The 15,970-nt window shown below is 47.2% G+C and overlaps 1 protein-coding gene across 8 annotated transcripts in view; it reads left to right on the top strand.

Moving 5' to 3' along the window:
- LOC114102657 (cytidine monophosphate-N-acetylneuraminic acid hydroxylase) overlaps positions 1-7,761 on the top strand; it is a 75,108-nt gene extending 67,347 nt beyond the window's left edge. For 4 of the 8 annotated variants that reach the window (XM_027948125.2, XM_071613724.1, XM_027948129.2 and 1 more), the window contains exon 13: positions 400-746. In XM_027948125.2, the coding sequence (XP_027803926.2) occupies positions 400-606 (207 nt within the window). In that variant the 3' untranslated portion in view covers positions 607-746. Of the gene's footprint in view, positions 1-399; positions 747-3,357; positions 3,474-5,479; positions 5,576-6,111 lie in introns of those variants that run through there. The other 4 variants (XR_003584556.2, XR_003584555.2, XM_027948128.2 and 1 more) reach the window with 4 other exon arrangements.
- Positions 7,762-15,970: the final 8,209 nt, after the last annotated feature.

Raw genomic sequence — 15,970 nt, 5'->3', positions numbered from 1 at the left:
CCTCTAGATTAAGGTGTCTGCTAGTCTTACAGGAGAATCACCTTTGCAAGGGTTAACACAAGGTCATTTAAAATATCTAACTTGACAACAAGTCGCTTTTTCAAAGCTTTTCATAATACATCCACTGGATAGAGTGGTGACTCTCCTGCAGATTCAAACACACTGTGGGGTAAACCGTGCCTGCCGTGCCCTCGGTGGGCTGTGGTGGGGCTCGTGGGTGGTACCTCCTAGGGCCTGAGTGAGAGCACCATACATGTGGTTTGCATCTACACTTGGAAAAGACCCTCTTTGTGGGACTTAGAGCCTTCTCATATTGCTTCCATCCTTGTTGTGTGTGTTTGTTTGTTTGTTGCCTTAATTGCCTTGCAAAGCCGTAACTGTGTTCTTTTTTGTCCCTAGACTCAGGCCCGCCTTTCTCCTTCTCCAGTCTGGGTGAGCTCCGGGTCTGCTGCAAACCCACCTCCTCTGCTGCTTCCAGACCCTCCATGTCTTCCCCGTCCTTGCTCCTCCTCCTTTCTGGACTTCTGCTTCACCAGCAGCCTGAGACAGGGCGCCTTTCCCCCACTGCCTGGGTTACAGGACAGCGTGGCCGACGTGGGGTTGTAGGTGGCTAACCTTCCCATAGACACCAGTGGCATGCAAAGTTACTCCAAAGACGACGGATGCCAGCTGACCCTTCCTGCTTTGTAGATGACTTTAAAAATGATGAGTCCTTGTTTCCCAATAAAAAGACATGGGCAGGCTAATTTCAGGCCGGCTGCATAGGGCAGGATTTGTAACCCGTGGACTTTACCTGAAGGTGCGGACCCCACACTTCACTGCTCAGAATGGCCCATGGCAGGTCTCACAGAGGGGTGGAGCTGGGTGGGGATGGCATCATGTGGAAAGCAAATCCAGATCAGAAGCCAGCAAGCCCTACTGAGTTCCAGCTCTGGGTTTTACAGAGAACTTGAAAATACAGATTTTCATGTGAAATATACAGAAATGTAGATAGTTAATTCAAATGTGTTAAGGACTGTGACTTGGTGAGACAACACCCTTTTGCTCAGGGGTCACCAGTATGCTTGGAGTCATGAAGGTGAGGAACCATCCATAGGCTGGGGACCCTGTGCCCAAATGGGGGGAGGCCCTGTTTTGAGCTTCACAAACATACTCTGCTCTCATTCTCCCCAGACATCAAGTCCGTGCGTTCAGAGAACCATCTGAACGTATTTGGTGAGGACCGTGCGTGGGGGTAGGTGAGGGGCCAGCTGTTTGGTAGACATGCATTTCTGCTCATCTGTGGTCCCTGCCCGCGCCCTCCTTGTCCAGGCTACTTCCACATCCACTCTGCAGCCTCCATCCTGAGCAAAAGGGGTGTTGTCTGCCTACTGTCTATTTGCTCAACTAGGTGGACTCTCCGGTCAGTGACCCCCTTCCTTTTCACCGTGGCAGCTTGCACCTGTGTAATTGCTTGGTCAACATTTTGGTTGGGTCTGGGAATGCAGAGGGGGCAGGGGATGTATGACAAATCTTGTCCTGAGCTCCGGTGACACAGTGCCCTTGTCCTCCCTCCCTTCCTGTGCCTCTCGGGCATTCTTCAGAGTGCCTCCTCTGCATCCAGAACCTCTTCTTTCCCTCCAGAATGTGTGCACAAACCACTGTTTTCCTCCAGTCTCTTCCTGAGTGAACTCATCTGCTGACTTCACTTTTCTGCTAAGGATCCCCAGATCCACGTCCGTCCTGGACTTCTCCGTGCTCTGGTCAAGTGTTGGATTCTTGGCTGTCAACTGCCTGCTGATACCATCACCCAGATTTCTGAATGCTTGGTACCTCATTTTCAACCAGTTCAAAATCCAACCTGTCATCTCCTTTCTCTAAAAACTGACCTGTCTGCCTTTCTATCTGGTCGTGGGCATCATGGGTCCCCAGTCAGCCACGGCGGAAACAGGGACACCATCCCAATTCTTCCTGTTCCCTCATCCTCAAATCTAATCGGCCTCCAAGACCTCATTTTACATGCTATTTCTCAGATCAACCCCCAATTCTCCAATTTTTTTTTTCTGGTTGCAAGTTTTAAGTCACTGAATCCGACACAGTCCTGGGAATAGATACTACCTGCTACACAGGTTCTGACGGATAGGCTGTTACAACCTGTCCAGTCTCAGGATACCATCCCTTCCTGCTGCTGATATGAAATCACTTTTTGTCTCTCTTCAGTTTCCTAATACAGAAGCCAAGCCTCCACTGGCATGAGATCACACAGCTCCTCTCCTGGTTAGAAATAAGGAAGTCCCCACACAGCACCCTAGCCAGGCCACCCTAACCCAACGCAACTGGAGAATTATGTTTCTACATCTCTCCCGGCAAAGACACAGATCCTCTAACTTCTCGTAACCTCAGTTCACAATGATATGATTGTTGTACAGGAAGGGAGCTGGAAAGGGAAATAGATCCAAACGCCCATCTCCAGTCATCCGTGCCTTTGAATATGACACCTGTCGATGATGAAAGTTTGCCTTCATTGGCTTTTACAGGGTATTTATCAGGAAAAGAGAAATGTGAGGCTGATCCTTAAGCTTCTGTAAATGCTACGCAGGTTCTGAAAGATAGACTGTTAGAACCTGTCCAGTCTCAGGATACCATCCCTTCCTGCTGCTGATATGAATTCACTTTTTGTCTCTCTTCAGTTTCCTAATAGAGAAGCCAAGCCTCCGCAGGCATGAGAGCACACAGTTACTCCACACAGGTGGAGACACGCGCCATCTGCCCCCTCTGGTCCTGTGCTACTCTGACCATCCAACAGTATTAGCAGTGGAGGATGCTTAAGGGTCAGGTCCTAACCTGCTGAAGTAAGCAGTCCAGCTCTGCCACAGGCTGGACACACACAGGCTGCCCTGAACTTGCAGGCTCTGTGTTACCCTGGGTGTCCAGGTGGAGAAGTGGACACTCTGCTTTGTAATAACCATGATCACAAACGCGTCCAATTCTTACTATGCACCAGGCCTTGTTTTAAGAATTTTATTTGCACTGGCTCATATAATCCTCATGACAGTCCTATGAGGAATGCTCTATTGGGTTCATTCCACTTGCACGTGAGGCACAGAAGGTACCCAGGCTGCACCGCTGAAACCTGGATTGGAACCAGCGGTCTGCCTCAGTGGGCTCCAGGCCCTGCGTCCCAGACTCCTGACTCCCCTCCGGTTCTCTCCCTCCATGCCACTGCTCTTCACCTCCCTTCCCCTCAGCTATGCTCTCTGCTCCAGGTGACCCCGTACTCCTGTCCCCCTGCTGGCTGGGGCAGCTGCTGCCCCGGGCATGGGGCTCCACGCCCTGTTGGGCCTGGCCACCCTGAGAGCTGCTCCCCGTCTGTTTCAGATTCGCAGCCGGGTGGACGTCATCAGACACGTGGTGAAGAACGGGCTCCTCTGGGATGACCTGTACATAGGATTCCAAACCCGGCTGCAGCGGGACCCCGACATATACCACCACCTGTAAGTCTGCAGCACCTGTCCCCCACCCCTGGCCACAGCAGAGGACGCTGGGGCAGGCCCTTCCTCAGCGAGCTCTCTGGAGGCAGATCTGGCCGGGAAAGGACTCGCCAAAGGGTCATTTGCCCCTCCACGTAGCAGTGTCCTGATCACTCGGGAGGCAGTGTTGAGTGGGAATGGCAAAGGCTTTACAAGATAGCAAGGCGAGAACCAGGAGGGGGCTCAGGTGGCAAAGACGCGGTCCTTGAATTCAGTGAACCCCCATGTCCCCCTTCGCCTCCGCCCAGCCCTGACGGCGACCTGGGTGGACGAGCTAGTTTGTGGGAATGGCCGGCTCCCTGCGGCTCGCTCAGCCTTCACAACTGTTCACAACTGTGCAAGTCTTTGCACTCACACTTGGAAGACTTGAACTGCACTCTCAGAAAAGGCCATTTTCCATTTTCACACTTGGAAAATAATTACCGAAGAATAGAGCACGCTTTCTAATCCTCTCATTTAAAATGCCTCAGAAAAACCCACCATCTCGTTTCTGTCTTGAGCCTGCAATTACAGGCGTTTATTCAAACTTTCTTTTTTTAAAAATTTCCTTTGAATGTTATAGTTTGAAATTTAGAAGAAGGTGGAAGTATATAAAACACAAAGTGACCCCACCAGGTACCTCCCAGGAAACCACATCTGTTTCCTGCCCCACCCTCCACCCACTCAGGGTCACCCTTGATAACAGTGCCCATTTCTGGGTCCTTTGGCATTTCTCTAAATAGATTTGTTTTCAATAAAATGTCCTGTATTGTTGGGGGTAGGGCAGTATTCTTGCTGTTGTTTTTAAATGCGGTTTCAGTGCAACTGTTGTGCAACTTAACACCCAAATACATGGGGACCCGCAGGGCACCCCATAGCCTTTTAACGGCTAAAATGCACGCCCAAGTTTTGTTCATTTTCAACAGAGCATATACCCAGCTTCCTGTCCTGACAGGATTGGGGGGAGAATGCAGCAACTTTGGGGAGATTCTGGAGGTTTCTTAATGAAAATAATTCATCTTGGGAACTTCTAGGCCCTAGATGCTGAAGATGATCTTGGTGTGCCATGTTTTGATAGGATGCATTAATGAATCTTAGGACGCAGTCACGGCCCAATTTATCTTTGTTGCTCTTAAAACAGAATGAGTGGGCTTGCCAAACAGTTTTCTCCTTACAAAAACCACACAAATTCACTGTGGAAAATTTGAAAAAATATTTTAAAATTAAGACCACACATAATCCCATCACATTGACAGAGCAATGGCATGTTGGTGTCTAGTTAATCATCCTTTTTCTGTTCACAAACACATGCATTTTTTTATAAAAATAGGACAATGCTGTGCATCTTTCCACACTTTATCATCATGACTGTCCACATTCCTGCAGACTCTCCCCAGCCTCTTTGATGCCCGCCTCCCTGACACCGTCTGCCCATGTCCAGACTTTATGGAGCCCATCTTGGGTTGACCTCTAAGTTGTTTCCAACCTTTCACTGTCCCAACCCATGGCTGGGCAGATCAGCATGCAGCTCTGTCTTGCACACTTTCTTAATGATTTCCTGAGGACAGACTCCTGGGTGTGTCATTGATGGGCCTGGTGAACACAGGGCTTAGGCCTTTGGTGCCCTCTGCCAAATTGTTCTTCAGGAAGCCAGTTCTTCATCCTATGAATAATGTACCCCAAGACACATTCACCTGCCCCTTTGCCAAGCCGAGGCCCTAATGCTTTTGTGTACAGCATATAAATCTGGGTTTTTTCACCTATGAGAATTCCTTAAAGCAAGGCTCATAACAATGCCATGAAAAAGACAGGCTTATCATGTTTTGAGGGACTCTCTGCATTCAACACCCTGAAAACTGTAAGCTCCTGAGCCCTGATCAGTTCAGAAATGCTGCATTAGGGAAAACTGAGAGCAGTATCCAAAAGGTCCTGGCAAAACGGGAGGTGTGGGGGTTTCCAAAACGTATTTCCCTGCTTTCTGTCTCCTACAGGTTTTGGAATCATTTTCAAATAAAACTGCCACTGACTCCACCCAACTGGAAGTCCTTCCTGATGCACTGCGGTTAGAGGGACCTGGGACTTCTCAGGTAGAGCACACTGTGGATCTGGGAGACACTCTGCTGCTCTTTGTCACTTAAGTTAGCAGGCCCCTGACTTTTGGGGGTTGAGACAGAGTGAACGGTACAAGGATGCTAAAGTTTAAAAGAAAGTGAATAAAAGAGTGAGGGCATCCAGTCCAGGGGCCACACAAGCCTCGGTCAGGTTGACGTGAACACACAGCCATTAGTGAACAAAACAAAATCCATTCTGAGATGTCAGTGAGCGCTCAGAAATAAATCATGAGCACACAAGGATAGCAGCAGCAAAACAAAAGAGAAAATCTAAAGACGGAGTAAGATGGGAACCATTCCCTCCGCGTCCTGTAGACCTCTGGCTTCTCTGGAGTGGACGAGGGGAGCTGGTCTGGTACACATGGAAGGGGCCACTCTGTCTGTGGCTTGAGGTGTCCTTTCATCGGACGAGTTACACACTGTTTCCAAATGCACGTGATGGGAAGGACCACACAGTCTTCCTGTGGAGTCAGTCTCCCCTTGACTCTTGCTTTCGTTTATTTGTTCCACAGACAGCGACTGATCCCTTCACATTTTCCATCAATAAGCTGGTGACGGTTCCTCCCCGTAGATGATGAGTCCCTTCAACTAGAGGCTATTGCTTGGCCAGCCCCGTGCTTACCACGCACCCAGTGCGATCATGACTTCAAGCAAGAAAGGAGCACATGCATCTTTCTCTCCCACTGTCAGTGAGACTTGCCTCTTAAATAGGCTCCCGTTGTCTTTACCGATAAAGTTAAAGGTCAAGTCGGAGCTTCTTTTACATCCTTCTCAGTTGCAAAGCCCTGAATCCACACTGTAGTCTAGCACAGGCGCAGGGTTAGGTCTTCTGGGCATGATCCTAAGCTAGAGGGCATGCTAAGGAGGCCCACTAGGCTGCACCACAGGTCACTCTTGTAAGCACTGGCTTGGGCTGAGTGGGCAGTGGGTGGTGGCCATGTGGACCTTATGAGCCACACAGGAGAGCCATGCCACATATGGGCAGCCACCCAGCAAAGTGCAAAGGGTCCGAAGTCGCATCCCAGTTCACATCCTAGATTCTCCCTCACCATAAAGCAGCTCTAGAACTCAAACTACGTGCAAGAACGAAGATGTGTCCAATGCAACAAGAAAAGGGCAGTATGGGGATAAGGCTCAGTGGTTGTTCATTAGCAATCTCTTTCACTCACAGGGATGCCAGAGCACATGAAGAATTCAAGAATTTACCTGCTCCACCTCGATACAGGTTTATCCCAGAGAAACTACGCTTTATCACATAAGCATCGGATGTCATGCTGCCTTCATGAGATGTTTACAAAACTTGTGGATCACTACGCAGATACGCAAATATATTTTTCTGGGGGTGTTGCTCAGTGCCAGATTATATGCTTAGATGCATGAAGTACTGGGTTCCCATATATATATATATATATATATATATATTGATATATATATTAATTATATATAATTAATATATATATTAATCTCACCCATAATTCTCAATAGAAGGAAACAATGAATCCAATAGGAACAAGCCATGTATGCAAAACAAGGCATAACAAATTGAGATATGAATCCAAGCATAGAAGAAACAGGAAAAATAAAGTTTTAAAAAAATTTAAATTTTCAAAAAAAATTCATTTTCCTGAAACAGTGAGTAACCCTCTTCTAAACTCTTAAAAACATTGTTTCAAATGGTGCAAATGGGCAACTGATTTGCCTGTTTTTGTTAATGACTGTAGATTTTTATGATATTCATATAATTATTTGGGACATAGAAATTAATTTCTAGAAAAATACGATTGTTAAGTAGATTTCTGTCTTATGTGTTGATGTTTCCAATGCACATCACTGATTTGAAAAATCAAAACCTGTTTTTTGATTGTATATTCTACCTCTTTAATTCTTAAGATTCCAGAATGTGGTGGAATTTGTCTCCTTAAATCTTGGCAATTGCAACACTGGACATCTGCTTCCTATTGACACCAATAGAGCTTGATTCTTCTGGTTGACCTCACATATTTTGCAGAGCAGAAATGTTTGGAATCCAGGAAATATTTTTTTGTGATTTACACTATATAGTAATATATTCACTTATCACTAAAAATAAATGTAACATTTGTCAATAGAATCTATGTTAAAATTCATATAATGACTGAATAAAAGATTATTTTAAAATACAAGTGTGGCTTCTCACCACTAGGTCTGTCTACGCCCAGGCTATCTGTCCAGTTCTCTCCTCCCGATATCCAGTTCCTTGGGGTCACCAGAACCTCAAGCCGTCAACCATGCTCTGTCCCCATGTCCTCGCTTCCCTCCTTGCTCTTCTTCCTGTGCCCCCACATCCTCACTCTCCTCCTCTCATGTCTCATATCTCACTTCTATGAGCCAAATGAAAAGCCACAAAATCATCCTTTATCTTTGCTCTCACACCCACTCTGCTGACAGCTCCTGTCACCTCCACCTTCAAAACATGACCAGGTCCGACCACTTCCCACCACTTCTGCCTCCAAGAGCTGGAGAGGAAGGAGACCCAGGAGGGTGGTTGGCAGGAGGGGCTGACTCCCTTCATGGGGACCTGCCAAATCCAGAAAAAGCCAACCAGCTCAGTGCTGCGGAACTCGTTCAGAGGGGCTCACGGGGGCACTGGGGAAGCCATTTGCTGGGAAATGCCTCTCGGGTGCAGAGCCTTAGTGTGCAGCCACCCAACGGTGCCAGGAAGCTGCCAGCAGCAGGGTCTGATGCTCACTGAGAAACCCCGTGCTTCTGGAGCGTGGCAAGCAGCTGTCGCTGGCCAGGAGGAGGAGACTGTCCTTACTGGTGCACCTGCAGCCCTCGGCATGCAGGGCTTCCCTTCGTACCACAGTGGGCAGAGAAGCAGATGAGGATTTGCAAACAGGCAATGAAAAGTCAGTCCGGAGCGAGAAACAGGAACTGGCAACGACACCGACATGATGAGACACGTGGGTGTTCTAGGGTCACCACTAGAGGAACAGTAAGGAAGGGGTGGCCACAAATGGGATAACTTTAAAATATTCATCTGAAAGACGCTAACAAAAGAGAAAGATCCCCCATGACAGGGGTGTTTTGGGAAACAAGAATTTCTGATGGTTGAGGTTCGAATGGTCCCACCCAAACTCCTGTTGGAGGCCCACAGTGAGGTAGTGAGAGGGCCCCACTGAGAGGCCACCGGCTCAGGACTGGGTGGGCCCAGCAGTGGCTCTCTGGCATGCTTGCTTTCTCCCCCATGACACCCTCTGCCATCACACGGCCCAGCAGGAGGGCCCTCACCAGACGCCACACAGATGCCCGCGCCATGCTCCCAGACTTCCAGGACCAGGAGCTAACGAAACCTCTGTCCTTCATAAAGCACCCAGAATGCAGTATTCGTTCAACACGTGAAGATCCATTCATTCCACCACATTCACTGAAGAAAGGAGAGAAGTTATAGGATCATCTCAGTGCATGTGCAGAAAGCATTTGGCAAATGTTTTCGTATCCATCCATATAAGGGAACTTTCTCCAAAAGAGAATAAAAGATAAATAAGAAGAAAAGAAATAAATCACTCCTGCAAAGAGAGACAAATAGACCAAGATAGCAGAATGGAACGTACAGAAACTAACCCAGGCATCTGTGGCACCTTCTTAGAGACAGCGCAGGCAAACGGTGGTTAAAAAGAGGGCGGGCACACTGGTGTCCACGTGGGATGAGGGACAGGGCATTAGCCGGACCAGGGGAGCTGGCAGACATTTTCTGTGACCTGAAAGGTCTTGTCATGGAGGTGCTGGGGAAGGGCGGCTCGTTGGTGCCACAGATCAGCTCGCCCGTCCCTGCACCAGTGTCCGCTGATGGCAACATCTTATTTAGTTTTATGGCTTGTTGAGAAAGCACGTAAGCACTCCTCTCTTGTTGCTCTTCTTGATCCAGATTTTCAGGGCACCCCTTGCACATCCGTCTAGAACTTTAAGATCAGTTTGTCACACTCCAAATTGTTTGTGAAAATGGTACCAGAAAAAATTATTATTAGCAGCTTCCCTTTCCTGTCTAGATGAACTGGGAGGAAGGACGGCGAGATGCCGGGGGGACGTGGTGAGGCCTGGCCTAACGGCAGTGGAGGTGCTGAACGAGGACAGAGAGACCCCCGTGGACACATGCAGATGTGCCGCCTGCACAGGTTAAAGGCTCAAGGGGGTGTGCAGACCCCGACCTGACTGATATTTTCTTTGATGACCCAGGTCTAAGACCCCAACTGGCCTCTGCTCACTGCCAGCCCACAGAGAGGAAAGCAAAGTTTACTTCCTCCAAACTGTGGCATTTCTACCCACCCTCTTTTTTCTTTCTTTCTTTTTTTTTTTTTCCTTCCTTTTATGAATCTGTTGTGGTTTGGATCTTCACTGTCCACCCAAAGCATGAGTGTCAGGCAGGGCAGCAATGTTCAGAATTGAAAGGACTGGCTTACAGGGCTCTGCCTCCCTGGGCCACTGCTCCAGTGAAGACTGATAATTGACTGACTTGCTGGGAGGTGTAACACCAAGGTGGGGTGGTGGGGCGTGGCCTTGGGGACTATATCTGTCCCTCACCCTGCCCCCTCTGTTTCTCTCTTGCTGCTTCCTGGCGCCTGAGCTGAGCAGCTGTCCTTCTGGCGAGACGTGCTGCCTTAGAGCCCTGGCCATTGGCCTGAGACCTCTGAAACCAAATAAGACAAAATAAACCCTCTCCCTCTAACTTCTTCTCGTGAGGTGTTTTGGTCACAGCCACAAAACTCTGATTAACACGATATCTAAATCCTGCTTTTGACATGTTAGAAGCAATTAAATCAATCCATTAATTTCTCGAGTATACAAGCAAGTGAGCAGGTAATGTTTACAGAGCTTTGTGTTACCATTTGACAGATCATAATCAGCTTAAGAAACTGCGAGGGTTTCAACTGCAGCTGGTAATTATTCCAATTGAAAAACTTTTCAGTTATGTAAATAAACATTAGAAACGTCTTCCCCAGGGAAGACAGATATAAATTATAACAAGAAGTGTACAAGATGGAAAGAAACTAATAATGAAAGTTTGTCATGGAATATAAAAGATCTGAAGAATTGGGAAGACATACTTTCCGGGATAGAAATATTCTGTGCTGTATTGATTCCTAAAATTAATGAAATCTCAATAAAAAGCACTCCTACAATAAATAGTAAAATGTAAGCAATGAAATAGAAAAAATGGCAAAGGAGATGAAGAGAAAATTGTCTAAGGAATACAATCGGCCAATCAATAAATGAAAAGAAACTTAAATTTAATAATAGGTGCACCAACAAAAGTATACGAGAGGTGATTTACAAAATTATCATTTTTAACTTTTTTTTAAACTGGGTATTGAACCCAGGGTTACTTTTACCACTGAGACACATCCCCAGCTCTTTTTATTCTTTTATTTTGAGACAGGGTCTCTCTAAATTGTTGAGGATGACCTCAAATTTGTAATCCTCCTGCCTCAGCCTCCAAACTTGCTGGGATTATAAATGTGTGCCACTGCACCTAGCTAGAATTATATTTATAAAGTTTAGGTCACACAAATTTCTATCAACTAAGAAATAGAGTAGAACACATTATGTAGTTATAAACAGTGAGGTAACTCTGTATTTATGGATCTACAAAAGTATAGTACATGGTCTTAAAAAATTAAAAGTAACAAGAAATATCACTTTTATGTTAAAATGACACTATATATAATAATGTGTGTGTGTGTCCAAGGAAGAACATCTGGAGTGTTCACATCAGTTTATCAACAGGGAGCAGACAGATGGGCAAGAAGGGAATGGGATCCGCCACTTGCTTTATATACTTCCGTGCTGTTTAAATGGATTTTTAAAAAGCATTCTTGTATTCACTGTGTAATGAGTAAAAAAAAAATAGTAATACAGGATTTTAGATTCTAACTGCAGCCCTTTAGTTCAGCTATATTCCAGCATTCATTCCCAGCTTTATTCAACATTGCATTGTAGATATTCTATATTTTCTTGGACATGATTTTTCTCCTATTATTACTGTTTAAAAATTCAGGCCTTTGTGATATTATTGTTATGAGTATTGATTGATTGATGCTGGAATTGAACCAAGAGGCACCTAACCACTTACTGAGCTTCATCTCCAGTCTTTTTTTTTTTTTTTCTTGAGCCTGGGTCTTGCCTCAGCCTCCTGAGGTGCTGGGATTACAGGCCTGGGCCACCCCACCTGCCTTAATATTTCACATTCTAAATGAGCCTTAACTTCAACTTTTCTTCTATTGTTGAACACTGAACAATCTTTTGAAGACTGTTGTTCATATACCAGTATGTGTTACATTTTTCATATTTTGGGCTGTTTTCTTGCAATAGAATACTTGAAGCTGGGTTGCTGGATGAGGCTGTATGAACAACTGCAGCTTTGGGTAGCATCTCCAGTCTTCCAGAGAAAGTACAGGCATATAATACCCGGACCCCTCCTGAGCCACGATCACATGTTGTTCCCCAGAGCTCCAAGATGTTACTGCAGAAACCCCCTGTGCTGCTTGCAAATATCACTCATACAGATTTCTCTTTTTAAATGCCCCCAATATCTTTAGATCCGTCGTGTTTTCCGAAAAAACAGCAACAGCAAACTCTTTAAGGAAGCTTTTTTTTTTTTTAATTGGCACATACTATTTATACAGAATGGTGGGTTTCATTGGGGGCATATTTTTATATCATAAGAACTTGATTTATCAGTTTGCTCCCCACTCTTCCCTGATCCTCTTCTTCTGCCCTAATGGCCTCCTTCTACTTTAGTGCCACCTCTGTTTATTCCTCCTGGCCGCCATATGAAAGAAAACAAGATATTTTTCTTAGTATAACCAAAATATGAAAAAGGATATCAGAACTCCGCCTCCCTGTTATGCCCGTGCATTATTATTTTAGCAAAGTCAAGGCTCCTTAGCCCAAGGAGACAGGCAATCCAGCTGGGTAGGGACCTGGCCTTCTCCTGCAGACGCACCGCCCTGGGACCATTCGGCGCCCGCACCCTGCAGCGAGGCGCGCGGCCGGCAGGGGGCGGAGCAGCACCGCAGCGCAGCCCGCAGCTCCCCAGCCTTCAGCGCTGCGGTCCGCCGTGGCCGGGTCTGGCGCTGCCTCCAGCAGGCGACTGCAGAGAGCGGCTGCATGCACCGAGCCTCCCCACAGCACCTGCCCTCTAGCTTGCGCCCTGCGGCTCCCGCGGCGAGGGTGGTTGGCCCTGCCCTGACGCCTGTGCGACAGATGGCTTCACCTGTGGGCTGAAGAGCACCTAAGCGAGGCGTGCAGCCCTTTCCAGGAGGACCTGGGCGCGCACCATGCCTGGTCCTTCCTTCCTGATCCCAACTTCGCGTTCCCTGTAGGAGGACAAAAGGTTTTAAAACTCCCCTTCCTCGCTCCCATCCCTCACCCAACACGTGGAGACCCTTCCGCAGCAGCGCGCCCCGCCACCAGGCGTCTCCATCTGCAGCTCCCCAGGCCTCTCCCACCCCAGCGCCGCGCTGCGTAGCCTGCGAGGAGCCCTCTGCCCGGATTCTAAAGCCCCCCGCGGCCCAGGGCGGCTGTGACCCTCAGCATGGCCTCCGCAGAGACCCGCTGCCCCTCACGAAGACATGCGGAGAAGTTGCCCCACACCCTCAGATCTGCCCGCGACCCAGGTTTACCATCCCAGGAAGTTCTTAAGAAGGGGGGCTTTCCTAACTTGCCAGAGAGTTTAAACTCGCTTTACTGGATAAAGCAGTTCATTTCTTGTCGGTCCCTCCCCGTTTCTTTCCAGACTCTGCATCTTTGGGCCAACCAGAATGAAGAAGGGGCCCCCCCGTGTCTAAGACGCTCAACACCTCGCCACCGACTGACCCAGTACAAAACTAGACTCCCTGAACTTTGAAATACCACCTTGTAAAGGGTGGGTTCTTAGTGCCGGCCTCGGCCTCAGTCCTTGGGTGGGTGGGAGTTGGGCTGTTTTGGTTTTCTACTTATAGACTTTAAAAACCAAGCTGGGTGTGTTGCACCTATCTGTGTAACCACAAAGATCACACCCTGAAGGGCGTAGGCCCCTGAGAGAGCACATCTGTGAATAACCACATGACACTCAGGTGGCCTTAGGAGCTGTTCTAGGCAGATTTTTCTCTGCTATGACCAAAAGTCCTGACAAGAACCATTAGAGGAGGAAAAGCTTATTTGGGGGCCGTAGTTTCAGCCCACAAATGGCGACTCTTTTGCTCTGAGTTTGAGGGGAGGCAGAACATCAAGGCATAACAATGAGGTGGAGGAAAGCAGCACAGGACATGGCACCAGGAAGCAGAGAGAGATTCCCCTCACCAGGGACAAAATATACCCCCAAAGCACACCCCCAATGACCCACCTCCTGCAGCCATACCCCACCTGCCTACTCACCACCCAGTTAACCTCTACTAGGTTAAGACCTTCTAACCCAAGCATTTCACCTCTAACTGTTGTGTTGTCTCATATGTGAGCTTTCTGGGGACACAATATCTCAGTCATAACAGGAGCAAACGCCAGAATTTTTCTGTGTGAAGCCCAACCAATATGACCCTACAAACATCTTGACTCCATGAAAATAGCATTTGCAGAGCTGATCACTTCAGTGGGTGCCATGAACTCCGGAAGACAGGGCCGGTTCCACAGTAAAACCCTCATGTATCCCTTGATGAAGAAAATCTAGGGCCACAGTTAATTTGCCTCCACAAAACAGGTAGAATTTTTATAAGGTCAAGAAATGAAGCTGTGTTTCCAGGGGCCAGTATTTCCTCAGGGGAAAAAAAAAAAGAAAATATCAGTCTCCTCACAAGCCAAATTGAACATTCCATTCAGCAGACAGATGTTATTAAGCATTGAATTCAATGAGACGTTTGGGCCACAGTGACCAGGACATTTGTGACAACAGCAACTCTGAGTCCCCACTGTCCAAACCCACCCACTCAAGTCCCACAGCCCGGCTGCATCTCCACAGAATGTCAGTGCATTCTGTAAGTGGCACATGTCTAGTAATAATTACTGTTATCACGTCATCACGGCTACTGTTTACAAAGCATTGACAAAGCCAGACACGAGTCAACAAATTACCCAGAAAATGTGGCATTTCGGTTTCTGCCCCCAAACTACCATTCTGACTTGAGTCCCATCTGGAATTTGTTCTCCCTATTAAAAGAACAAAACTCCAAACTTTATTCTCACAGTGACTTGGGGCAGAAAAGGCACAACTGGGAGAAAAAGGGTGTTCAGATTCAGGAGAAAGCACAAGGCTGGACAATTGGGCAAAGAAAGGAGAGATCCTTCCCAGGATTTAAAAAAAAAAAAAAATTCTAGGCTGATATTTGCAGAGGTTATTGGAAAAGAAAAAACTCTGTAGGAATATAATTGCAAAACTTACAGTGCCACACCAAAATGAAAATGTTCTTTGATGCATAATTAGGTAGTTTTAGCACTGCTTGAGGCTTAGCCTCTGTGGAATAATCTTTGGAGACAGAGGAAGTATAAACTGGGTAGCCAAGGAAAACAGACGCTCATATCAGAGCAGAGCAGAGCCCATTCTCAATGCCATATCCAGCCCAGAATTTCCATCAGTTTATTTTGGAAATGAATGAGTGATTCACACTAGAAATTCATGCTGTCATTTACAGTTCGTCATCTGCAGACTGTCCCAGACTTAAGATGATTCAACTCACGATTTTTTTACTTTAAAATGGTACAAAAGCATATTCAGATAAGCATTTTTTCACCTTCATTATAGTATGTGATATATTGATACACCCCACATTTTGCTATAAAATTGGTTGTGTTAGATGAGTTTACTTAACTGCAGGCTACAGGAGTGTGTGGAGCACGCTTCAGGTAGGCTGACCTGAGCTATGATGTTCGGTAGGCGAGATATGGTAAATGCAGTTTTGAAAATGTATTTTTAAATTGCAATGGGTTGATTGGGATGCAACCCCACCCTAAGTCAAGGAGCAGCTGTGTGGAATGTGTGAGGTCCTTGTAAGGACACTTTCACTGACTCTCACCCCAGAGTGTGGGTTCGGTCATTCTCAACTTCCTTATTGGCTCAGGATTTGGAGAACCCTTGCATGGTGGAAGGTGAGATGGCACCTTTGAGGGGATCTGCTCACACTTAGCACTCTGGGCCTGGCTGGGGTGGATTGGGGAAGTGAGCAGGGGCTTCTCTTCCTTCTGGAGTGCTGCATGCCCATTTCCTGGGTACTCCTCTCCACTGATCTAACTCACATGGAGATTTTCTTCCTTTGCTTTTGTCAAGACCCCAACCATCCTCAACACTGGCCCACGGGGGACCCCAGCCTTCACCCAGCTGCACCTGTCTTTCCTTCTCCAAACCCCACCACTCCACACACCTCA

The sequence above is a fragment of the Marmota flaviventris genome, chromosome 6 (genome assembly GCF_047511675.1).
Source record: "Marmota flaviventris isolate mMarFla1 chromosome 6, mMarFla1.hap1, whole genome shotgun sequence".
Classification (NCBI taxonomy): domain Eukaryota; kingdom Metazoa; phylum Chordata; class Mammalia; order Rodentia; family Sciuridae; genus Marmota; species Marmota flaviventris.
This window is presented reverse-complemented; position numbering and strand designations above follow the sequence as displayed.